Source organism: Enhydra lutris, unplaced genomic scaffold (genome assembly GCF_002288905.1).
Source record: "Enhydra lutris kenyoni isolate GAN:26980312 unplaced genomic scaffold, ASM228890v2 scaffoldscaffold62, whole genome shotgun sequence".
Taxonomy (NCBI): Eukaryota; Metazoa; Chordata; class Mammalia; order Carnivora; family Mustelidae; genus Enhydra; species Enhydra lutris.
In genome coordinates this window covers 9,438,935-9,464,543 of record NW_019154146.1, presented here as the reverse complement: position 1 = coordinate 9,464,543, position 25,609 = coordinate 9,438,935, and the positions used below count along the sequence as shown (strand labels likewise).

At 46.6% G+C, this 25,609-nt stretch overlaps 1 protein-coding gene across 1 annotated transcript in view; it reads left to right on the top strand.

Annotated features, from left to right (window-relative positions):
• The window catches only part of LOC111158694 (tubby like protein 4), a 228,917-nt gene that overhangs the window by 178,335 nt on the left and 24,973 nt on the right, over positions 1-25,609 (top strand). Inside the window, exons 5-8 of the mRNA XM_022520902.1 lie at positions 7,485-7,665; positions 10,079-10,213; positions 17,436-17,602; positions 25,215-25,439. Coding sequence (XP_022376610.1) covers positions 7,485-7,665; positions 10,079-10,213; positions 17,436-17,602; positions 25,215-25,439 — 708 coding nt within the window. The remainder of the gene's footprint in view (positions 1-7,484; positions 7,666-10,078; positions 10,214-17,435; positions 17,603-25,214; positions 25,440-25,609) is intronic.

The window sequence follows — 25,609 nt, the reverse complement described above, 5'->3', positions numbered from 1 at the left end:
TATTCATCCTTAAAAAGGAGGGCTGAATAATACTTGGATAAACCTTGAGGTCATTATGCTAAGTGAATATTCCAGTCACTGAAGGGCAAATACCACATGTGGTATATGTGGTATTTTAGATACCTCTTAAGTGAGGTATCTAAAATAGTCAGACTCATAGAAGCAGGAGTAGAATGATGGTTGCCTAGGGCTGGCGGGAGAGGGGAAAACAGGAAGTTGCTGTTCAGTGGGTATAAAGTTTTAGTTACGCAAGGTGATCAAGTTCTAGAGGTTTGCGGGGTAACATTGAGCCTGTACTTAACAATACTGTATTGTAAACTTAAAAAATTAATGGTATACATCTCATGTTAAGTTTTCTTACCACTGTAATATATTGAGGGTCTAAATTTATTTTCAAGTCAGTTTCTTGTTCATGTACTGTTATAATTTCTTCATAAGCCCTTATTAATACCATAGCCTGTTGGTGGCTGTGGTTTGATGCAGAGCCCCTGTATGAACACCAATGTTTGTTCAGATGGCTGAACTTCAGAATTAAGCTTCCCAAGGTTCCCTGTAGCACTCCTGAACCACAAATCCATTGTGGCTCCTGACAACCCTACCCTTGGCATTGAATATATCCTTGTGTCATGTTGAGGAGAGGTGATGTGTGTGCCGCTAGCAGTGACGTTCTCCTGATTAAATTCTAGGCAGGCCCCACTGGGCCCTCTCCTTAACTAGGCCTCAACTTTGGCCTGTGAAACTGGATTCTCATCACAAATTATTTCATACGCACACACACACAGTCTAAGGGACTTGAACAGACACTAGCATAGTTTCTGTCAACACAAACTGTTGCTAAGGATGACAACTCCAGCCCCGTTAAAAAGACTCTCCTGTTTGTTCCAGATAGCACCTGACACTAGTGCCCCTATAACCCAGACTCTGTGGGTGTGTAGGACCCTAACTTCAGGAAGCACCAGGTAGCGAGCCCAGGTGGCCCATGCACATTGACAAACCAACCCCCCCTTCCACTTCTCTGTTTCTGTTTCTAACTCTGCTCAACAGCACCCCCTGCCGGCCCCTTTCTTCCTTTAAAATGCTGTCACCCCTTTCTTGATAGAAGTTGAGTTCAGTTCACGCTGGGCTCTCTTCCTTATGGCAGTAGTTCCTACTGGTTAAAATCTGTTCTTACCTCCTTAGTTTCTGGTTTTGTTTAGCTTTGACACCAGTCACAGGTGCTGTTAGGTCAGCTCCTGTCACCGTGTACCCCAAGCGGCTACGGGTGAGCCAGAGACACTCCTCAGAGTCATTTCGGAAGTCACTTCATCTTAGCTCTCCTGTTGAAGAAGTTTATTAGTAGCCACGGGAAGAAATTACTGTTTTCATGTACTGAGAAATATATTTAGGTATTTTTTTTTAAGCTTGGAGCATTTTAAAACAGGAAAGGATCTGAGAGCCCATTTAATAAAACTTTTTTAGCTGACAGAGGAAACCAGCATTCAGGGAGGTAAATGATGAATTCAAAGTTACATAAGTAGTTCGGGATGAAAATAAAACCAGATACCTGGCCAGCAGACTTCCAGTACTGAGTCCTTTGCAAATGAAAGTATGTTTCCCCCAACAGAGTCAGACTGTCTAACTGAATAGGCTAAGCAGATGCTGTATCACTTAGCATCTCCTTCCCAAATTAAAGGTACATATTTACCCCCCAAGGACCGTGTGATGGTGAGTGCCTGCACTAGGCATTTTCACCTACTCTAAAGGTCTGCTATAGAGCTGTATTCCTGGAGCATTTTTTCTACCTCATTCAGTGCATACTTAAATATATATACATATATTTAAGATTTTATTTATTTGTTTAAGAGAGATAGAGCACAAGAGGGGTGAGGGGCAGAGGGAGAAGCAGGCTTTCCGCTGAGCATGGAGCCCGATGCAGGGCTCAACCCAAGGACCCTGGGCTCATAACCCAAGCTGAAGGCAGATACCTAACCAACTGAGCCACCCAGGGGTCCCTTAGAAATATATTTTAATAGCATATTCACGTAGTTGAAAGTTATAAATGTTCAAAAGGGTATATGATGAAAATCCCCTTTCCTCTACTATCCCCAGGCCACCCAGTTCTGTTCCCCAGAGGTAATGGCTTCTCCAGTTACTGTGTATCCTTCTGGAGATATCCTAGTTAAATGTGTGTTTTAATTAGTCTTTCACTCAGACTGTTCCCCTCCACCACCAGAAACCATGTGTGGGCATCTTAGAAGAGTGAATAAACTTAAAAAGGGAGTCTGAAAGATAGTGGGGAAGAATGTTCTAGCAACAGGAGTTATTTAACATTAAAATTGATCCCTGATACCGAGTATTTCCTTCTCTGAAACTCTTTAAACAGCATAGTGTGTCATCTTTATGAGGTAGTTTGTAAGTGGTTATTCTGCAGTGAAACCATGAAATAACCAAAATTACATGTCTAGCGCAAAGATACAAATTTTTTATTGTAGATGTTTTTGGTGAGATTTCTTTCCCATGTTTATCAGAATAAGTGTGTTTTATAAATGATTACTGGGGTGCCTGGGTGGTTCAGTTGGTTTAGCATCCCACTCCTGATTCTGGCTTGGGTCATGAGCTCAGGGTTGTGGGATCGAGCCTGGTGTCCGGCCCTGTGTTGGGCATAGAATCTGCTTAAGATTCTCACTCTCCCTCTCTCTCTGCCCCTCCCCACCAACTCTCTCCCACTTCCCCCTTTAAAAAAAAAATGATTGCTATAGTCAGCTGTGAAATTACATTTCATCCTTTTTATTTAAACCAGGAAATACTCTGTTAACCGGTTGATGAATTCTGTCATTTACAACAGTCTGGTTTCAGTGACTCTGTGTTTCTTTAGTTTCAAAATATTCAAATCTAGCCTTAAAGCATTTGAAAACTAGTGCTCTGAAACTCCCAACAGAGAGGTCTTTCAAAAACAAAGTTCTCCTTCATTGGCATCTCTGAACAGAAGATCCTTCTAGAGAGCAAAGGGACATCATGGTATGTCCCTTTGTTCCTCTCTCCATTGTGGCATGTTTAGACATTTGCCAGCAGTGGGGCTGAGGTTACTAGGAGGAGCATATAATCACTTTGTTATCTGCTCCCCTAGCTGAAAAGACAAAAGCAAAATACATAGACAAAAAGGTTAGCTCCTTCTGGAACTAGTCCCCATGGCTGCTAGTTAAACTCTACTACAAAAGAGGTGAACGTTTATAGAAGCATGTATTTTTATAGTTGAAATTTCCCAATATGGTCTGTATTCAAAAATGTAGATGAGTACCAGTCTCCAAAAATAAAAGTACTGATGAGATACTATCACTGGTTCCAAACATAAATGTTCTGAATGATTTTACATTTTCTTCCTATACCACCTTTGGCTCATGGTTTGGCTCATTTTAAATTACTCGTATTAATTCTGTTAAATTTTTAAATAATTACATCTAAAAATCGTTTAGAATGGAGTACACTGATACTGAACGCTGCCTGCAATGAGGGACAGCCATCGAGTGGGTGGCCTGAGGGCCCGCAGCTTCCCACCAGCCTGTTTGGTTCTCGGTGTATGCAGGACAGAGGGCGTGTTGTCCCAGCCCCATGTGAAGCCTGCAATCCAATAGAGAAGACAGCAGGAAAAATAGGAGACGGAATTTACTTCATCCATTATTGGAAGTATTTTGGAGGCCAGTTTTATAGGAGGATTTGGGCATTGGTTTATAGTTTAAAAAAGAAAGAAGCTTTTGCTTCATTTGCAGGAAGACTTAGGGCAAAGGCTGAAGTTTGGGCACAAATACATTTACTAGGAGTCCCTAAGGATCTGCTTGTGACAGGCAGCGTGTGACAACTTGGGGTGCAGGCCTGCCCTTGAGAAGCTCGTGGATTAATGGGAAAGATAGGCGTGTGAAAACACAGCAAAGTTGAGAGTAGTGAGGAGCTCAGGTTAAAGTGAGAATAATTCCCCCCCCCAAAAAAGTGAGAATAATTCTGTGTGGTGGGTCCCCAAAGCCTTCATGCATGATGTCTGAGCCCCTTTCTGTACCAGACACCGTACTGGACATTGGAGATAAAACACAAGTCACAGTTTTGCTTTGCTGTAAGAAGACCTGGTTCTGTGTGTGGGCAGGGAGGGGGATGGGCCGTGTTGCTGGGAAAGGATAAATTCCTGCGTTTCATCTGGGAACATGTTGGTTCTGAAGGGCCTTTGGCGCATCCAGGGGTAGGTGGCAGGTGAGAAATGTCCGATGTGGGAGTCTGGAGCGTAGGGAAGAGATCTGAGCAGGCCCTAGTCAGCCCTGACTGGGCCTTTGAGGCCATGGACACAACTGTGATCTAGAGAGGGAAGACAGCAGAGGGCCAACCTTAGAAGAGACAGAGCTGGGAAGGAGGAGCCGGCACCAGCCCTTCGGGAGCTCCAGGATGCGGGAGTAGAAGCAGAGATTGATGCATGTGCCTATTTGTGTATCATTATTATTAGACTTTTCTTTCTTGTTCTCTTAAAGTCCTTTGCACGCATAGGCTTTGTCTCATTGGAAGTGATTAGGCAGGGAAAGAACTTGAAACAGAGGAGATTTTTTAAAATCTGATTTCATGTCGTATCAGTGTTCTTCAGTTATCTGTGACGTACTTGTTCCCAAACAGAGTTAACTTCCTCCATCATTGCTTGACAACTAGACTGCTGGTGCTGCTTTTCCCTTCCTCCTGATCTTAATAATGCGTTATCTTCCCAAGAGATCTGTAGCTGGGATTGATTCATGGTGGGGAATTTGGGGGCTGGCTTTCGTGTAATGTTGAACACTGATGCCTCACTAAATCACCCATCCTTTATTCAGAAATTAACTGTCTGTTCTATTGTCTGGTATCTGTTCTTCTCTAAAATGGAAAAATGTGAGCGTTACTCAACAGATAGTTCCATACAGAAGCATTTCTTCCCTCCCTTCACAAATAGTTACTGCCACGTGTCATCTACTGGGACAGGCCCTGGGGAGGTAGTAGTGAGCAGAGCACACATAGGCCATGTCCCAAAAAGGTTATAGGCTAGCGTAGAAGTCAGACAGAAATCAAATGATGGCACAGTGAAGTACGAGAACGGTGGGGATTGCACCGGTGGAAGACTGTAGAGTAATGTAGCCCTGTAGCAGGAGGGGTTGGAAGTGGTTTGGGATTGATAACATACCATCAATCCGGAGTACTTGTGAAGAGTAACTGTCGGCGGTGGCCTGCTCATGTGCTGTCTTTATAGGAAATGGCCATCATAAATGATAAAATAACCCCTTCACCCAGCACCAAGGTATGTGGCTGCTCTTCAAAACACAGTTGAGCAATGAGGGAGAATGTGGAAAGAGGGACAGAAATAGCCTGCTTCCTGGGGACATCACGCGTGACACTGGCCTTAGAGCGAGGCTGCCACGTCTTTTCCTTCTGAAATGTATAAATTAGGGGCACCTCGGGGCCTCAGTCAGTGAAGCGTCAGCCTTTGGCTCAGGTCATGATCTCAGGGTCCTGGGATTGAGTCCCACATTGGGCTCCCTATTCAGCCGGGAGTGCTTCTCCCTGCCTTGCCACTTCTCAAATAAATAAATAATATCTTTAAAAAAAAAATGTATACATTGTACATTTCGGTTGAAGTTACGAGAAGTCCTGGCCCGTCTTTATCCCCGGTGAAAACCTCCTGGTGAGCTCATTCAGCGATGCCTCCCGCTTTAGCACGCCAGACCCTCGGCCCCGGTGCCCCGTCCCTCTGTGTCGGTGCCTTGGGAGGTCTCTGTGACATGCTGGCCGGTGCTTCCTTTCTCCACTGGCAGCCCAAGATTCATCGTCTTCTAAAAGGTTCCATTGTGTTCCTAGTAGTTTGGGATTTGTGTGTTTCTTCTTTAAGACGAGTGTAGTAACGGATTCCTCACTGCCTCTGCAGAAAACTGATTTAGCCTTTTTTTTTTTTTTTTTGAGTTTTCAGTCATTGAAATGTAGACCTGTTTAAAGAAATATTCGATGGACAGTGTATTCTAAAACAGTTCGGTAAATTCTGTGAGCTTTTTACTACTTAAATATAACTTCCCTTGCCGTTGATCTGTCTTAATCATCAGGATTTATGTCCTAAAAATGCCTTTTGATGGTCACTGACTTTACTTCATTTAACAAGAAGTACTGTTAAGTGGTCTCTGTATCCAAAGCTGTTAGGTACCAGGGGGACAGCCGTGGACAGTCTTTGCCCCCAAAGAGCTTAATGACAAAATGTTAACAGCAAAGAGAGGCAGGGACTTAACACGCCTAAGTAACTTTCCCTGTGTGTAAATCCTGGTCTTTGCAGTAGGATAGCCTGCTTTAATGGCCTTGTCAGCGGCCCTGACTGCTCAGGCTGTTTCTGCATCTGTAGAATGGAGAGGATTTGCGTGCCTTTTTGACAGTCGTTGCTGACGGATGCACAGATCTCAGGAAACACAAAAGATGTAACGTTTTAAATGCCAACAGGTACAGAAGCTACCGAGCCCACCACCCAAAGCAGAAGAGAACATGCTATATTCTCTACGAGATCCTGCTTGCCATGTTGCCGAGGTTCCCCTTGGTTCATCCCCTTAGTGTCATCCGTGCATGAACCAGCAAGAGGACACAACTCCTGTTGGGGTTCTAGAAGCTGTGAGGCGCTCCTCTGCTGCCCTGATGGGGGGCTGGGGGTTGGGGGTAACCCTTTCTTGGCCCTGCCTCTGCTTTAACTCTGGCCATGGCGTGTTCCTGAGCATGTGCTCCAGGGCCAGGTGAAGTGAGGGGAATTCTGGGCGGCAGTGCTCCACACACCGAGGTGTCAGCCTGGCTGAGCTCCATGTCGACAGTGCTGGAACTTAACTCCCAGGACTGTCTCGACAATACACGAGGTAAAGCTCTTAGCGTAGTGCTTAGCACGAAGTGAACACTCAGTGACTGTGTTAATACTGTTAGTACATTATAACATTAATTACTAATTAATACATTAATACCGATGTTATTCTTAGTTAAATAGAACATTAGACAAACAATTTCAGGAGTATCTTCTTTCCAAGTGTGGTTAGATAAGCTGCTTATATAACCAAATATATTTTCTCTTGTCAAACTGGAAGCTGAAGTGTTTCTTCTAAATTTGTGAAATCCTTTCTGAACCTTTGCTGCTGCCTTTTTTTTTTTTTTCAAGAAAAATAAATACCATCTTCTTAACCCTTGTTCTCCAACCAGAAAACCCAAGCATGCAAACAAAAACACCCCACAAGAAGTGAGGCAGCGATTTTGCTGGTATTGTTTGTACATGTCCCCACAGTATGACAGATGTGTTTCTTTTGCCATCAGTTACATTTCAGTGCTAGAGGGCTAAAATTCTTGCAATAATAACCAGCTAAGTTTCTGGTGAACTGCTCTGTTTTCTCAGTCCTGAATACATTTCGTCCTTCTGAACAAGTTGGGGTGACGAGGTTTGCCAGGACCGCAGCCCGTCTGCGCGTCCGTCACGGGTCGGTCCTTGCTTGCAGGTGCTGTTCGGCACGGCGGACGGGCAGGTCATCGTCATGGACTGCCACGGCAGGATGCTGGCCCACGTCCTCCTGCACGAGTCCGACGGCATCCTCAGCATGTCCTGGAACTACCCCGCCTTCCTGGTGGAGGACAGCAGCGAGAGTGACACCGACTCGGATGACTACTCCCCGCCCCAAGGTAGCCGGCAGGGGCCAGGGCGGGGGAGCGCACGCACAGCACCCTCACCTCTGGGAAGGGCTCTGGGGACGCGCGGCGCAGGTGGCGGAACATCTGGGCCTTGACTCGGTGGCCTCCCCTCTGCCTTCCCTTTTCCCGGAGTCTCTGTGCAGGCTGAGGAAACTTCATGGGCTTAGGTTTCACTAGACGTGCCGTGACCCTGCCCCTGTCCCTAGGGTGTTGTGCGGCTTCGCTGCTCAGCGGGACGCCGGGTTGCTGGGATGAGAACCGCTGTGCTGTTACTGCAGCTTCGTCTGTGGTGTCCCACGTCCCAGTGTCCTTAAAGCCCACAGCTTCAGCTGTGCAAGGAAGGATTAGTTCTGCCGGGATACAGCCCAGGACGCTGTCCGTGCCCTGTCTTCTTTATTTTGGGGGAAAACTTCCTTTTCTCAGCTTGGAAGAACTTGTCTTCCCCCCATAAGCCTCACAGTGGGGTTAGACCGGACCCATTGGCATCCAGTTTTTTTTATCTGGAGTGGCAGGGAAGGTTTCAGGCTTTTGGGGTAATTTCAGAATCCAGCCTCCTTCGCCTTTGCAGTGTCTTCTATCCCTCAAATGTGTAAGAGCTACCCCCACCCCCCACACACACATCCACACAAAAGCAGAAGAAGCCGTTAGCGTCCAGGCTGGCCATCATCTACAGTAGCATTCTGCACTGGCCTACTCGTGGCTTTGGCTCTTCCCCAGGACTCCGCCCCTCTTTTTTTAAGGGAAAAGTATATCATGAATTGTGGCAGACTAGACGTGGCCAGATTGCTCCAGGACTTCCGCCCTCAGCTGGACAGCCGCGTCCACGCTGCTCGCTGAGCGCCCATGATGGCCGGGACAGTTTCTCCCCCTTTCCTGTGACCGTGGGCGTATTCATCCTGTGAAGGGCTGGTCTCGAGACTGTGCTTTAATTTTGTCCCCCAACAGCATCTGCCTCCATTGGTACTTGGAGTGCTCCCATTTTGTCTCCTGTCCCAGATGTGACCCAGTACGTGATACCTCCCAGAGACAGACATGTGCTCGTTCAGTCATTCATGTAGGGAGAAGACGATGTTCGTACAGGAGAGAAACTGTAGATGGGGGGTGCTGTTTCAGGGTGGGCGGGCCTTGGAGGGGAGAAAGAGGACTTCCGTTTGGGAAGCCATCATACCCTTTCCTGCTAGGACCGTAACCCTGGGGGAAGTGTTGATCATTTCTCCAGCCTCATAGTAATAAAGTCAGTGTCTTACAACATTGGATACTTTTCAGCGTACTTTTAAAACAGAACTTCACTAGAGTGAAAGCAGGTTTACTCAGTTCCATGTATTATGGGAAGAAACAAGATCCAGAGGCCAAGTTTGTGAAGCAGGTTCAGAATAAGTCCGAGAATAGAATTTAGTCCCTGGCTGCTACTCTAACATGAGCCATGGGGCAGTTTGGAAGTGGCTGGGGTTTGCCTTTCACCTAGAGAAGTTTTTCTTGGTGGCCCAGGGAATTTGAGCATAGAGGTGGGTACCTACAGCATCTTAAAGTGAAGCAAAGGAAGGTAACAACTGAGGGTCATCCATAGGCGGGGCTGAGTTGGGGGTGAACCGGGGGATGTCAGGCCCTTCCACTCTGGATGGATGGCTGTGGGGGGTGAACCCAGCATGGGTGTGAGGCCTCCGGGGACCCTGATTTATTCTGGCTTGTGGGAGGGATTGACTTTTACTTTTGAAATAACGTGGAAAAATCCAGAACATGACCCATCACGGCATTTCCTTAACATCCATGAGTACTCCTAGAACTTCCAAGACCGTATTTTCTTTATACTGGTTGTGCACCGCAGATGTAGCAGAATTCTTTATGAGCCAAACCCAGCCCTGGCCTTTCTCCACATTTGGGGTCTGTTATGATAAAAACTGAATAAAGGACTCAGAGTGACTGCTATGTCTCCTCATTTCCTAAAATGTTCAGTGAAAGAGCATTGGTGTTGAAAAGCAACTTTTCTTTATGCATTGGGCCAGAATTAAGAAATCATTTTTCATCCCTCTTTGACCATCCTTCCACATTATATGACATTAAAATAATTGATGTTTACACATCATTAGAAACATGACACATTAACACACAAGTTAATAATCTTTTCGCACATATTCTCGCCACCATAAAACAGAGCCCAGGGTACCCCCCTTTCTGCGTCCAGGGCTAGCTGTCGCCATCCTTCTTCTCATTCCAGACTTCTCTGGCAAGCGGCCCTCTGACGGTCTTGTGTAGGTTCTGAGTGGTATAGAACACGGCCGTCTTCGGTGACCGCCTGGCCCATAGTCCCATTTTCAGTGGCAGGCCATGTGCAGGACTGCAGCCACGCCCAGATGGGGGTCCTGTGCGCCTGCCGCCTCTTCACTCGGCCCTTTTGTCCCGGCAGATGGACCAGCAGCGTATCCCATCCCGGTGCAGAACATCAAGCCACTGCTCACCGTCAGCTTCACCTCGGGGGACATCAGCTTAATGAACAACTACGATGACTTGTCTCCTACTGTCATCCGCTCAGGGCTGAAAGGTACAGAAGGCCGCGTGGGACCCCAGACCCACACTCAGCCCTGTGTGCATTTGCCTTCCAGTGGGGGTCCTACACCCAGTCTTATCCATTCCCATCCCTCTGCAGTGACCTCTCCCAGGCTTCATGGAGTCCGTCAATGAAGGCCATTTCCTTCCCTCCTCTGCCTACCTGCCAAGGCCATACCCAGGCTTATGGCGAGGAGGGATTCGTCTTTGGCTTTCTGTTCTTTCCCTGCTCTGACAAGAGTGGTCTTTCTCAGGTGTGTGGTGTTTGCCTCTGGCTGACGTTCTCTGTCTGGACAGCATCGGGCCTCAGCACCTGCAGTTCCTGAGGCGGCAGACCGTGTGCGGCACAGCTTCACAGAGGCCGCTGTTATTTTGAGGCTTATTAAGGAGCTGATGGTTGCGTGGTAAAGTTACTTCAGCAGACTGTGGAGCTTCCACCGTTGCCAGACTGAGACACTGATGTAAAACATCAGCCACCGAGTACTGACACTTTCCTAACAGATGTTATGAAATCTATTATCTCGTGAGAAAAATCGCTGTCCGTGGGCATTTGGTGTTTGCCAGATTTTGCAGTTTGAGAATATTTACTCATTTTGTGACCCTGATGAGTTCTTTGGGAAAACGGTTTTCTGTCTTCAGGATTAAATGGTGCAATGTAGAAATTTCTGGACTGCCTCTGGTCTCAAGTTAAAGGGGCCTACTCTAATCTGAATGAGAGGTAAAGGGCAAACCAGAACCTGCAGTTCAACTTCCTGCTGTCATTCAGAACTGGCCGTCAGACCAGAGAGTCCTGTCATGTGCTTCTTGTCTGAATTATTCATGAATCACAGGGATAGGGAGACTCAAGTCCGTATACTTAACTATTGATTGCCTGGAATGCATCATACATGTCCATACACACCCAAGCACTTAATAATTCTATTTTAAAACTATAGAATTTTTTAAAAGATTTTATTTATTAGAGAGAGAGAGAGAGAACATGAGTTGGAGGAGGGGCAGAGGGAGAGCCAGATGTGGGGCTCAATCCCAAGACTCTGGGATCGTGACCTGAGCCAAAGGCAGACACTTAACCAACTGAGCCACCCAGCCGCCTCAGAACTATAGAATATTTTTAGAAGTTTTGCTCCCTTTTATGGGTGTCCCATTTTGCTGTTTCAAAACTGTAATTGTAAGGAATTATTTACCCTATAAACTCCTGAGGGACATGAACTATGTAGAAGTCCCTCTTTATTCCACAAATGGCTCCTTTAGAAGCTGAGTAAGTATTTTTTGCATGTGATGATGATGAACTTAAATTCCTTGCTCTCTTCTGTGTTCTTTTCTGAAAGTTGTGACCTTTGTGGAGCTAAAAATGCAGGGATGGTCAGAAATTCTCACATATATTTCGTAATCCAAGCTCTTCTTTTCTTCATCAGAAATTCTGTTTTCAGGGGTGCCTGGGGGGCTCTCAGTCAGTTAAGTGTCTGCCTTCGGCTCAGGTCATGATCTCGGAGTCCTGGCATCCAGCCCTGTGTTGGGCTCCCTGCTCAACGGGGAGTCTGCTTCTCCATCTCCCTCTGCCCCTCTCCTCTCAAATAAATAAAATCTTGAAAAACAAACAAAGACAGAAACTATTTTTAAACCTTTAACCAAGCTGATTAATTTCATCAGAACTTGCCTCTAATCTGGAGTCCTGACCTTTTTCCCTACTGAGTATCTAATCAGGACTGAAAATAGCATACTTACCACTCAGTTCCACTGTATTCTTTATATAGCAAATTTTTCCAATTCTTTGCCATCCTACTTGCCTATGGAAACTATTTTTTTCTCTCTTGGCCACATTAGTTTTCTGTCTTTCAAACTAAATTGTATTAGAGTAGTACTTCTAACATACCCCCACCAAGTGTGCACTGGAAGATTCACACATATGTGGTGGTTTATGAAGGTGACCCAGGGTGACCTTTCCAAATGTGTAATTTTTTGACTTGAGTTTTATCCTAAAAACAGTCAAATTTAGCATTCTTTTCATTGCCTGACTAGAAATCTAAATCTAACATGAAAATATTAGACCTTATTATTAAACCTTACATTTTCATGAGTGACAGGCTTTTGGATAGTCGTCTTCACTGTAAGAAGCTAGATGAAATTTAAGTGAGTCGGTGTCATGTGACAGGGGCTGGGTATAGGCATTTTCTCTTTGTCTTGGTTTCAGAATGTTATGAGCACTTGGTCTTACTTGTAGTATCAACAGCAGTATTTTTTTTAAACTCATTTATTTTTTTGTTCACTGCTTTGTGGGTATGTTAATAAATACTGGGAAGAGGTAGCCAGAAAGCTGCCAAGATGCCACGTGGCAACTTTCTCCATCCACAGGATTCTATCCTATTGTGGACAAGTCAGTTGCTTGTCATATAAAGTGGACTGAAAGGGTCTAGTCTTTGTCTGTTACTGTTTCAAAAGAAATATCAGAGAACTTTTCTAGTGAATTAACATCACTCATGATACTTTCTAATTTATTACCAATGCTGTAATTTATGTCATTGCAAAATGACAGAATGGCAAATAGCTCACAGTCCCCATGACCAGCCTCTTCTCCACAACTGTCAAACTTTTCTTTGCAGATTCATAGGGTGGTGGGTAATTTTGCTTTGCAGATATTTGCTGAGGAAATTCTGCCTTGAGGAAAAAATCTGCAGAGTATCCCAACTTTGGGGACTTCTGTTTATCACAAACTAAACCATAAATTAGTTCACCTTGTTGGGGGTTTTTACCCTTTGTTACTATACTCTTCCTTGACAATGTAAGGGAGGAAAAGACTTTTCCCTCTAGAAATCTTGGGTTCTCTGACTGGCGCCCTAGAAGTTAGACTGACAAAAGACAGATTGACAAGAGAAAAAGAAACAAGTATATTAACATGTGCATTACATTTATCTGTGGAAGTGTTCAGAGATGAGTAACTCAAAGGGGTGGGTAGAACTTGGGCTGTTATAGCATCTTAACAAAAGAATAATATGTTTTTTTGGAGAAGCGACAAGACAAAGGGAAAGGCTTGACGTTTCTAGGGCAGCAGACTTTGGGAAGGTAAGCATATGGGGATCTGGTAGGAGAAAGGACTCCTTCCTGAAGTTTGTCATGTAGATTCTCCTGATTCTGTCTGTGAGCTGATAAGGGTCTAGAGATGTCCTCTGTGGTTAACTTCTATCCTTTACGGTCAGGGGGTGCAGTGGGGGGTGAGGCTGTCCCAAATTTACATCCTGCATTTTGGCGGATAGGGAGGACGAAGAGAGCTTTCAAGCTTTCAACTGCTGCTTCTCAGTTGCCTTTAGCTCAAAATAGTTTTTATTCCAGTGTGGCATATTTCGAAGTGTCCTGTTCTCCTGCCCTTCAAGGAAAAACAGTTGAGTGATGTACTTAGAAATTCTCTGGCCTAACCAGTTCCTCTCTTGTGGTAAAGCAAGCCCTCAAAGGCACTGTTCATTTCATCCCACATGTGTCTTAAGATCAAAGAATTGAAACCCCTAGGCTTTGTTTCTTTGTTTTACAGAATTTCCTCTTTTTGTCACTTCATAGAACACACCGAGAAGGTCAAGAGGGGGGTTTTGATTTTGAGGTAGAGGGGTTTTGGTCAGCAGTCCTGTCTACTCCTGTAGTTCAGGCTGGTAGACATTGTAGCCATCAGCCTGAGTACATGCTGATATTCTGTCCTTAGTATGTTCACCGGAAGCACTGTTATTAAAGAAAAAAAAAGAAGCACTGTTATTAAAGGAAAAAATGTACGTGTTATTTTACCATCACACAGTTTCCTACTTTGTGCATGTGCTTACCTTCTCCCTCTCAACCCAAAATCCATGTACACAAATGCAAGTACACAATGTCTAATGATTAGTAAAATGATAAATCATCAACATGGACATCCAAGGGACAGAGGCCCCTGTGAACTTCAGACTTCTAGCCAGCAGCTCAAGTACATGTGGTGTTTGGTCAGAGCACTGTTCTTTCTCCACTAATCCTTGGCTGCCTCTTTTGGACCCAGGACTAACAGCACCTGAGGGGCTCTTGTTAACACAAAAGCACCGAATTTTCTCATTGCTTAATACATGTAAAATTTTGACCCTCCAGGCTTTTATCGAAAAGACCCATAAGGTTATCTGGCTAAAGTAGAACAGTGGGACTGTGTTACTTTTCGTGCGTGTGCAATGTTTGAGAGACCCAAATTCCACAAACACCTCAAAGTCATTAAGAAAGGGGCACCCAGCTGGCTTAGCCAGTCGAGGATGTGACTCTTGACCTCGGGAGTGTGAGTTTGAGCCCCACGTTGGGAGTAGAGATTACCTTAAAAAAAGAATCACAAAAAATGGGTACTTTAGGAGGATGGACCTCTTTTGTGCCTTGTAACTCCCTATATCCCTAGAGATGCTGTGCTAAGAACTTCAGGAAACGTGAAAAAAAGCATTACTAAATAAAGCATTAGTTCTTTATTTCTGGCTTAAATTTTTTTTAAAGATTTTATTTATGGGGCGCCTGGGTGGCTCAGTGGGTTAAGCCACTGCCTTCGGCTCAGGTCATGATCCCAGGGTCCTGGGATCGAGTCCCGCATCGGGCTCTCTGCTCAGCAGGGAGCCTGCTTCCCTCTCTCTCTCTCTCTGCCTGCCTCTGTCTACTGTTATCTCTCTCTGTAAAAAAAAAAAAAAAAAACTTTTAAAAAAAAAAAAAAAAAAAAGATTTTATTTATTTATATGACAGAGCACAAGCAGGGGGAGTGGCAGGCAGAGGGAGAAGCAAGCTCCCCGCTGAGCAGGGAGCCTGACACACGACACGGGGCTTAATCCCAGGACCCTGGGACCATGACTGGAGCTGAAGGCAGACGTTTAACTGACTGAGCCACCCAGGCGCCCCATTTTTCTGGCTTATATTTTAAAACAAGTTTTTAAAGGTTTTAAAATTATAAAATTATTACCAAAAGATTGGGCAAAGGTATTTTGGGTTATTTTCTTGTCTAACGTAAGATGGGTATAGCCTACAAAAACTCTCTAGGATAGGAAGGGTTTGTCCTGACCACATCTACGTTTCTATGTTCTTGTTTCTTTAACCTAGTAAAATCTAGACAGTGAATAAATACGCAATTTTCCTTTCACTCTGTAGTAATTTATAAGGATTTTGAACTCCTGCCCTCGGAGCTCAGCCCCTTGGAATACTCACACACCCGGCTTGGCACTGACCAGTCTGCAGTGTCGCGTTCTTGTGCCCGCTCCTGAGTTCTTTGTGTCAGGGTTTTCTAAGTAAACCTATTTCCCCTGGTGACCGTGTGCCCGTCGTGTGCAGCAGGACTGGCTTACGCTGCATGTCATGGGGCCGCAGCCCTTGATGGTACGGTTGTGTTGTCAGCAGAACAGGAAGTGGAGTTGTTCCTGTGGAATTTGTGCTCTTTTAAAGAACGACTTGCCTGTGGGGACCCCAGCTGTCTCCCTAGAACTTGATAACTGCACTCCGTGGGGACGTGTGGACTCAGGCTGAGCGGGGACTGAGGGTGCCGGTGTAGGGGGCAGAGCCTTTCCTCTTTGAGCAGTTTCTGAATGGACTGCATGTCCGGGCCAGGCCTGCAGGGGCAGCAGCCCACTTTTCTGTTGGGAAAAACCACAGAGTGGCAAAATTCAAAGAATCTTACTAAACTAAGTAACTAGCAAGAGAGGTGCTGCAGGGCTGTCACAGGGCTGTCACTGTGCCCTGACCAGAGCAGGCTGGCCGAGGAGCCTCGAGAGTGGGAGCCCGGCCTCTTCACCTGTGCAGAGCCATGGTGTGGCTTGGTCCTGAGCCACGGCAGCCTCTGGGCCACAGTCGTCCGTACCTGTCAGCGTGAGGTGCTGCTCTCGTTGACTTCTTGTGCTCCCAAAACCTGTCCTCCGGAGAAGGTCTTGTCAGCCCCGTGATCATGGCCGGCTTCTCAGCGGAGCCCCGAGCCCCCGTGGGCTTCCCGAGCACACATCCTCCAGCTTCCTCCTCTCGTCATGTTTTCCATCTTACTCACCGGGATATTTAGTTGATTCTTTGAAGTGATTTTTCGTTTCCTGGTTTGTACTTTAACCCTCTTCGTGTCCTTTTGCAAGAAAAAGGAAAAAACTCTTTATTGGTGCTTTCCCTCTGTCTGATGGCAGTCGTTGTACTCCGTGGTTGTGTGCAGATGCCTTCTCGCAGCCCTCTGCTCCCTCGGCCCCGGCTCCTGTTGGCGGCTCCCGAGTGTGCAGGCTTTCGCTTCCCTGGGTCCGGAGAGCCGCCTTGTGCTGGGGACCACTGTCCGGGCTTCCGAGGAAGTCAGGGGGCGCTGGTGACCTCAGAAGGCGATATGACTAAGAGAAGGGTCACGTGTGACCTGCCCGAGCCCCAGCACTGCTGGCTTCTAGACCTGGCTCTGCCGCGTGTCCTGTCACAACCGGGCACCTTTAGGCTTCAGCCAGCCTTGCTCAGAGAGACCTCTGAGCTCTGGATTTCAGTCATCTCTGTGTGAGCCAGATGGGGTCCTCGGGTCTTAATGGGGAAGAACTGTGCTGTAAGTCTTATTAGTGCGAGTAGCTTGTTGGAGCCGTCAGAGTGAGTAAATTGCTCAGGTTGGGATTAGACAAACCATTTCACAGCCATTTCTCAGAGGTACAGAATGTCTTATAGGTGGGCGTCACATCTCCAGGGTGAAAATTTCTGACAATTCTCCCATACACCAGAAGTGTTTATCTACTCTCTAAGCCCCCACAACATCCCAATGTGGAAGAAAAGTCAGGGGCCTTGTAGGCAGTTATGTCCTTTATCTGAACTTTATCTGCCCATTAGTGCACAGAAATCAAATGAATATAAATCTGGCCTTTGCTCTTGACCTACTTTCTGCATCTGTAAACTGCAGAGTTACTGCTGGGGTCGGGGACACAAGCCATGGATGGACAGTCCTTGGTTGGGTCATCTTACCTGTGCTCTCAGTCATGCTGGTTTCGGGGTTCGATACTTAGCGTGCTGGCTTTGGCGGCTGTGCTTTTACCTGGCAGAGTTGTGTCTCAGAGGAGCCGCACTCCCCATCCAGGCGACAGACCCCTGTTTAAATAGAGTCTGTTGTCTTCAGACAGATGGGTAGCTGTTGTCTTCATGAGAAAAAGGGGAAGAGCCACCTTGTATTTGCTCAGCAGCTTTATTTTCTAAATACTGAAAGTTCAGGGAGGGTCATGTCATCATGCTGACCGTCGTCTTTGTGATTTCAGAGGTGGTGGCCCAGTGGTGTACCCAGGGAGACCTCCTGGCCGTCGCTGGGATGGAACGGCAGACCCAGCTTGGTGAGCTCCCCAACGGCCCTCTTCTGAAGAGTGCCATGGTCAAGTTCTACAATGTCCGTGGGGAGCACATCTTCACTCTGGACACGCTTGTGCAAGTAAGGATGTGTGTCAGCCCTTCACTGTGTTAGTAGGCTCCCCAGGCTCCGTGAGATGCCGAGACTTGGTTGTGCTTACTGTAATTATCGTCAACAGATTTTAATCTCTAATTGACCTTAATTAAATTATGGAGTATAAACCAGAAAAAATCAAGGAGGAACAAGTTTTTGCTTTTAACCAGAATACTTCATTACATTCCCCACTCAACAGAGTGGATGGTGAGTGAGCAGAGTGAACTGGTGTTTATCTTGAGTGCCAGGTGGAAGTTAGGAACTTACAGATGTGTGTGCTGCGTCTTCATTGATTCGCTCTGATTTTTTTTTTTTAATGCCAACAGTGTACTTTTATACCTGAACTAAATTATTATTAAACATTAGGTAAGAAAGCTTAAAGATCTTTAGGGGAGCATGCATAGGTAGCCCTTTTCTGTTTGTTTTTATTTCCCAGAGATCTTTAGACCAGTTCACTTCAGGTCTGGATCACTGTCATGGGGGACGAGAGTCTCAGTGGGGTGTAGTGGAGACAGGTCTGACAGGGAGTTGAGGATTGACAGGGGGTGATAACACATTAGAGACTCACATCCTAACCTTACTCAGCTCTAAGAGGCAGGTATACCAGATTTGGAGAAATTTGTAATTAGATGAGAACATTCATTATTTAAATATATCTTTTTTAATTTGTGAAAAAATACGCATGACATAAAATTTACCATTTTAAATCATTTTTAAGTGTACATTTTAGTAGCATGAACTGTATTACATTATTATTTGATCAGTCTCCAGACTTTTTTCATCTTACAGAACTGAAACTGCCAATGCATTGCCTTGAACATAGTAGGTGCTCAGTAAATATTGGCTTGGTGTGACTGATGGGCAGACAGTTGTCAACATATGCTTCTTTAATTCTTTCTGTTGATAGTTTGAACGATTAAGCTGTGTGACTTCTCAGTCAGATATCATGCTAACTTTCTGTCCCTAGCCTAACTGAAAGATGAGTAGGAGAGGACAGGAATTTCCAGCTCTTCCTGAATTAATAAGGCTTCTGCATTTATTAGAATATTTGTGAATTGGAGTGCCGAAACACACTCCAGATAGATTCAGCATTGTCCACTCTTCTTTCTGACTCCGGGCACCCCTCCTTGCTGGCATTCTGTTCCTTCTATGAGGAATGTCCTTCCCTGCCATCTCAGCGTGGGGAAATCCATCATCCTTAATGCCAACACAGTCACATCCTCTTATAAATCTGCCAACGATCACGACCCCTCTTCTCTGTGAAGCATCCCCTTGGGGTGTTTGACATTTCTCATACTTATTATACATTTCCGTCTACTTGTCTTATCTTCTCGAAGTCAACACCACATTTTCTTCATTTCTCTGATTGTCATTGTGCCTAGAATATGGTAGAGGCTCAGTGGCCTCAACCATTGCAGATGTTTTCATCAACTATAATGTGAAACTAACATAGGTCTTGAATTTTTCACTGTTTGGACCTGAAGGATAAAAAGAGAGCTTAGCTGATCTTTCTTTGGGGAAAAATGACCATATAGTGTCTCAGCATTTTAATAAATTATTCTTTTTTTCATTTGAGGATCTGTTTCAACCATTGAAAAAATTTCCTCAATAACATAAAGTTAAATAATGATGCTATTAAAAATCATGTACAACATTAATTACAGGTAGCACCAACCTTTTTCTGTAATGATTCTAAAATCACATGTTATCTGTGCTATGCTATTCAAATTGTCCAAAGGCAGGGACGTTTTTATAGCAGGAAGGAAGTTAGGAAATTTATTGGGCTGTTTATAGAAAGAACTAAATGCAATTTAGATTGGATAATTTATTTCTAAGTTAATTAGATTGTAGGCTATTGCGTACAAAGCCGTTGCTGGGCACAAACTTGCGGCGGCCTCGGCTTTAAAATTGATTCTCCTGATTTACTCGTAACAACAAGGCTAGTGGCTGAAGCTCTTATAAGAAAATATACTGCAATTTATTTTCCTTTCTACCTGTTGTAAAATTCTGCAGTTCACCTCATTAGCTGTTTCTGTGGCCAGCTATATGTGATCGCTACTCTGACGACGGTTCTTAGAGTTAGTTCTACCCACTGACGCCACGGGCCGCAGTAATTTGGGCCTGAGGTTTTGGTTGGTTTGTTGGTTTTGTCTTAGCTTCATGAATGTTTTTTGCCTGAAAGGCATGTTGGAGGAGTCGACGTGTATTCTGTAAGGTTCAGTAGTCAATATAAGATACCTGGATAAAAAATTAAGAGAGAAGGGAGAGGGAGAGGTGGTGTGGAAACAGAAAGTGAAATGAGAGATTGCGTCTGTGGTCGTCGACTCTGTACTCCAGGAGTCCCGTTAGCCGAGGTCTGTGTCGCCACCTCTTCGCTGAGGACTCACTGTACATGCTCTGACGAAGCTGCCGCGGGAGTGCTTTCTCCCCCGTTTGCTCTAAATAGATGAGAAGGTACTTGCTGCTGAGCTTGTCTGCTTCGGAATGCGAGAACGGTGTGTCCTTTTAAAACTGAGAGGTGGGCGCCTGGACGCTGTGCTGGCTCTTCCCGCCTCGCCTCAGTGGCCGAGTCATCAGAGCGCAACACTCGGAGCTGTCCGCGGCTCCGGCCCACACAGTTGGGTGGGGACCACTCACCGCACTTGGTCTGTTAAAAGTGAACTGTTCTGGAAGGCTTTCCTTCTTTGTACGCACTTGTACAAACAGTAGACATTCCCTTGGTACACACTCATACCAACATTAGACATCCTCTTCAAGTATTAGACGTTTGAAGTGTATTTCCTCTAAGACAGAATCATCCCACCTTCTAAGACAGAATCATCCCACCTTCTTAGGGGAGCTGCAGAAAGGAGGGGGAGAGCTGCAGCGCCTGGGAGGCCCAGGGGGCCCCCTGACACCCAAAGGATCGGACATCTCCGTGGGCCGTATCCTCTGTCCTCAGCCCAGGGCCCTCGTCAGCCAGAAACTGGGTTCAGACAGCCTCATAGTCCTTCTCTCGGGACAGCTGGCTTTGACCCTTCCTTGTCTGTTGTCTTTTGTTTTGCTTGAGCAGCTTATCTTTAATATGGAAGGAACATCCTGTTTTTTATTCCTCTTAAATTTTTAGAGGACTCCATGCAACTCACTGCAGATGCAAATATAGCAATACGGTGAGGAAACTTTGAATGTTTTAAAATAAATAAACTCCCCCATCTCGGTCAGGCCTCTGTTGAAACTACCTCGATGGGGCAGCCTTCTCTGCTCCCCTCTGTCCCAACGACCCCCTCCTTCTTTCTCAAGCCCCTTATCCTGCCCTTCTTCACCACCTGACGTGAGCAGGTAGTTCCCGTCGGAGGGACTAAGATACGCATCTCTCTCCCTTTCCCACCTCAGGGTGTCAGGTCCATGAAGACAGGGAATTTATTTCTCTCAGTATCGGTCCCCAACACTCAGAATGTGTCTTCCCTTCCCCACTGTGTGCATTTACCAGACAGTTACCTGGATGTGTGACTGGCTGAGTGTGTGGGGCTCACTGCCCAGCAGCGGGAGGTGAGGCTGGGAGGGATGTGGCGTGTCTCCACGTACCAGAGAGTCTGAAACCGGCCATCTACTGATAGGATCTGTGCCCTGTAGCTGAGGAAGTCCGAGGAGCAGACTTTCCTGCTTCCTTCACGTGGCTCCGCATCAGACGGAGGGACAGGGAGGTCCTTGAGGGGACAACCACTCACCAGACCTTCATACAAATAGCATCTCTCCAGCTGATTAATACCTCTCCTTGTTCCATCAGACGCACCAAAGCACTAGATTTCTACCACACTAACGCGTCCTGAAATGTAGCTCATTTTCTTGTCCTTTTGCCTTGGATTTAGACATGCAGAGTATGTGAACTTCACTACACAAATTAAGATTTGAATGTTACCAACTTCACAGTTCTAGCCATCAGTTCTAAAAATAGTCATTTTGTGTGATTCGAGAGAGAGAGTAAGCCCACAGATTTACAGCTGAGTTTTTCCCCTAGCAGACAGCAGCTGTTCAAACAAAAGCATTAATCTGTGGGAGCTGCGTTAGTGTGCACCCTTATCTGTTCCCGGGTTACTGGGATCAAACATTCGGCACGTTTCTCTCCTGCTGCAGCGAGGCCTGGCAGGTGGGCACTTCTTAGGGAGGACGGCGCTCTGTGGGCGAGGGCTGTGGGCGGGGGCTGTGGGCGGGCAGACCGTGGCTTCATGCTCTGCCCGCGTCGCACATCCTGGCAGACGGAGGGCAGAAATCACGGATTGGGAGGCAGCGGACTCGAGACGCCCCACACCCCATATCTGTGGGCATGTGCACTTACCTCCACTTTGAGTCTGGTTCGTTCCAAAACAGGACATTTGTAGGGAGGGCTTTGTAGGCTGAAGTACCCATAAACAGCACAGGAAACTCAGCACCAAAAGGAAATGAGACTTTAAAAAAGTAAGATGACATAGAAAAACAGTATAAAAGTATTTAGAAAGGCATAAAAGGATTTCCTGTGTGGTTTCTTATTTATTTCAAGCTCTGCTGCGTTGACATGAAGGTTGTGTAAATTTCAGGTATGCCAGTATGGATTTGATGCCTTTATGTACTGTGGCAGGATTACATCATAAGGTTCACAAACACCTCCGTCACAACACATAATTGCCATTTCTTTTTTTGTGGGAGAAACATTTAAGATACAGTCTCTTAACAACTTTCAAATACATGGTATAGCCTTTCTACAGGCTTACAGGATTTAAAGGTACCCTGAGGTCAGGGCCCCACTGCCGCCCTCCTCCACTCAATGGGAATTAACAGTAATCAATTTCCCCACATCAGGGAGACCTCAGAACCTTCAGACAAGAGCATCAGCTCTCACTATCTGTAAATTCTTCTTTGCTTCTCTGATACAGCCTTAAAATTTGGTATAGAAAGGTACCAGTATTTGTTTTGCTACTTTGTCATCTTTTTTTTTTTTAACATTTTATTTATTTATTTGACAGAGATCACAAGTAGGCAGAGGCAGGCAGAGAGAGAGGGAAACAGGCTCCCCACTGAGCAGAGAGCCCGATGTGGGACTCAATCCCAAGACCCTGAGATCATGACCTGGGCCGAAGGCAGAGGCTCAACCCACTGAGCCACCCAGGCGCCCCTGCTACTTTATCATCTTACATGGAGTATATGCTGCAGAAATAACTTACATGAGCATGTGTTCCCCCCTTTACTGAAACAGACTGTCACTGACACGGACAAGTAGGTGATGCTCACCCCAAACACTGGCTATCAATCCCTGGTGGTATTCTCGGTACTTCCCGGTAACCTTGCTCTGGATAATAGTTCTCCCTTTGAGCCCCCGCATGTTATCACGTCCTTAGGCTGCCGCATACCTCCCACCCTCGGGAGGGTCCTAGGTTCTGGTTTTCACTCTTTCCAACCCTTTCCACCCTCGCTGCGGAGAAGTCTGTTTCCTTGTGGATGCCATGCACCGAGCAGGAGCACGGTCCTCCCTCCCCTTCCAGACAGGGCCGTCCTCTTGCTTTCTGGTGAGCCTAACAGTATTTCTAGGCTAATTTGTCTCTGCTTTTGTGCCCACGTGACCTGCAGATTCTTTTCTGCTGTGAAGAGTCGTTCTGGTCATTGTCCATTTGCTAATGACGCAGCCTGTTTCTCCTCCTGTTTGCCTCTTCTGCAGACATGTCCAGTTTGTTTCTGAATGAAAGTGCCTTGATCGAATGGACTAAGGGGGCAATTTGGGCCTCTTACTCTGCTTGTGACTGGCGGTTCAGTTGGTTCGTGGGACATTCTGCCCTCTTCAGGCGGTTGTGTGGTGTCCGGACAGGAGAGGAGGGAGCCCCTGCGGAAGGAGCACAAGCAGTGGGGTTGACGGGAAGCCGGTGAGAACTGTGGCTTCCTGGGTGTTCGCTGTCCTTAGCCTCTCTGAGCGGCAGATTCCCGGGCTCCTGGTGAGGTCAGTGAGAATCGTGCTTCCCCCATGGCAGAACTGAGAGGGTTCGGTGGGCCGCTGTAATTGGTTGTGAAGCTATAAGAGAGAATTTTCATCCACTTTGAAAGTCTGTATACGTGGTTTAAGTTTCGTTGTACAAAGACGTGAGATATATACTTACCATAATGATAACTTTATGTAAGATCCTCCCAAAACATTTTAACTGCTACTATGAAAAGCAGAAGGACAGAGAAGACAGGAGGATAAATATGTGACCTGCACTTACGGGGGGTTGATAATAGCAAAGGAGTGTTCCGTGTATTTTGTGTGTGTTATCTGCCTTGTCTCCAGTCGTGAGTATGGCTTACTCTGTGGGGTCTGCCCCACCGGTGGGACTCTCTTGTAAGGAGGCCCATCTGGAGGCCCACACACTTGAGTTCCCGCTCTGTGGTCCTCCTCTGGGGGGTCGCGCCTGGGGTCCCAACCCACACTGCCGGGGCTCACAGAGATGGAAAGACAAGATGGAGTATCTTCAGCCTGGCATTTTGTTTCGAAGTTGAAACCAGGATTAGCTGACCCTGGAGGCTATTTTAAGCAAGTATCTTCATCTGTTCCTTTTATCTTGTTGTTTGTCACTAGAGTGCTATGAAAATTCTCCTCCTGTCACTCCTATAATTGATTCAACACCCCACTTCTGATCTTTGCAGCCCCTTAAGACCTCCCTAAATTAGAGCCCCATCCAGCTGGACCGGAAGGAACCAGTTCTCCCACGGCTTCCCCGTCACAGCCCTCTGCCTCCTCCTGTCTTCCTTGGTGTGGATCTTGCTTAGCCGGCGCCCCCGAGCCTTGTGTCTTGTCCGGGCAGCTAGTTTCTGACTTGCCTGTTTGGATTTGGCCTGCCTTTTCAAAGCAGTGGTGGCACAGCCCCCTTGAGCAGTCCCCGCAGGAGCTCTATGTCCCCTCACCACTGTCCTCTTCCTGGAGAGATTTCTGCTTTCTTCCTCTGGCTATAGCTCAAGGGTGGCCAAGGAGGACCGCAGTGCAGCGTCTGTGGGCTGTAGCCTGCAATAGGCCTCAGAAGTACCCTTGACATCTTCCCTCTCCTTTAATCCTCACAGCTCCCATTCTACTCCTGAGAACCTGGGAGACATCCCAGGGTTGTAGAGTAGTCCCTAGGTCACACGGCATGTGACTCCAGACCAGTGTCGATGTCACTCTAAAATGCACTTTGTTACGACCGAAGGGACCGGCTATCTGGTCTACCTCCACACCAGCTCCCCAAGCCACCGGAACAGCCACTGGTTTCTCAGGGATCCAGATAGCCAGAGCTCAGTAAGGGGTGTGGGTTACTGTACCCCAGGCTAAAAGCATCTTCCAGTAGAGACATCATCATACAGAGCTAAGTTAGGGTTTATGGCACCAGATCAAATGAGATAATACACATAAAAAAAAAAAAACTGTACAAAACCGTTCCAGTGCTTTGCATTCTGGCCTGAGCACCTGTTTTCCAAAGAAAATACTGAATTTCTGTGATGTAGTATTTCATTGTGTGTTATACTTTTTAAAACCAATATTCTCGGAAACTGTTAGGTCACTTTGTTTTGCTTGACACACACGTGCATGATCTGTGCTTTACCACAAGAGCAGAGCCTAAGTGTCGCCTCCCTCACTTCCTGGCAGCGCCCCATCGTCTCCATCTGCTGGGGACACCGGGATTCGCGGCTGCTGATGGCTTCAGGGCCGGCCCTGTACGTGGTGCGCGTGGAGCACCGCGTGTCCAGCCTGCAGCTGCTGTGCCAGGAGGCCATCGCCAGCGCCCTGCGGGAAGACAAGGACGTCAGCAAGCTCACCCTGCCCCCTCGCCTCTGCTCCTACCTCTCCACCGCCTTCACCCCCACCATCAAGGTAAGACCTCTCCACCCTCTCCCTGCTGGCTCCCCCGCCCAGACGGCTGGCCCGAGGAGGGCAGGGTCCGAGAAGGCCGACCGGCATCCCAGAGCGGGCGAGCAGAAGTCGTGTCTGCTCCTCGACGGGAGGATCCTGCAGATGACCGCTTCCGAGTGCCGTCCGTCCCT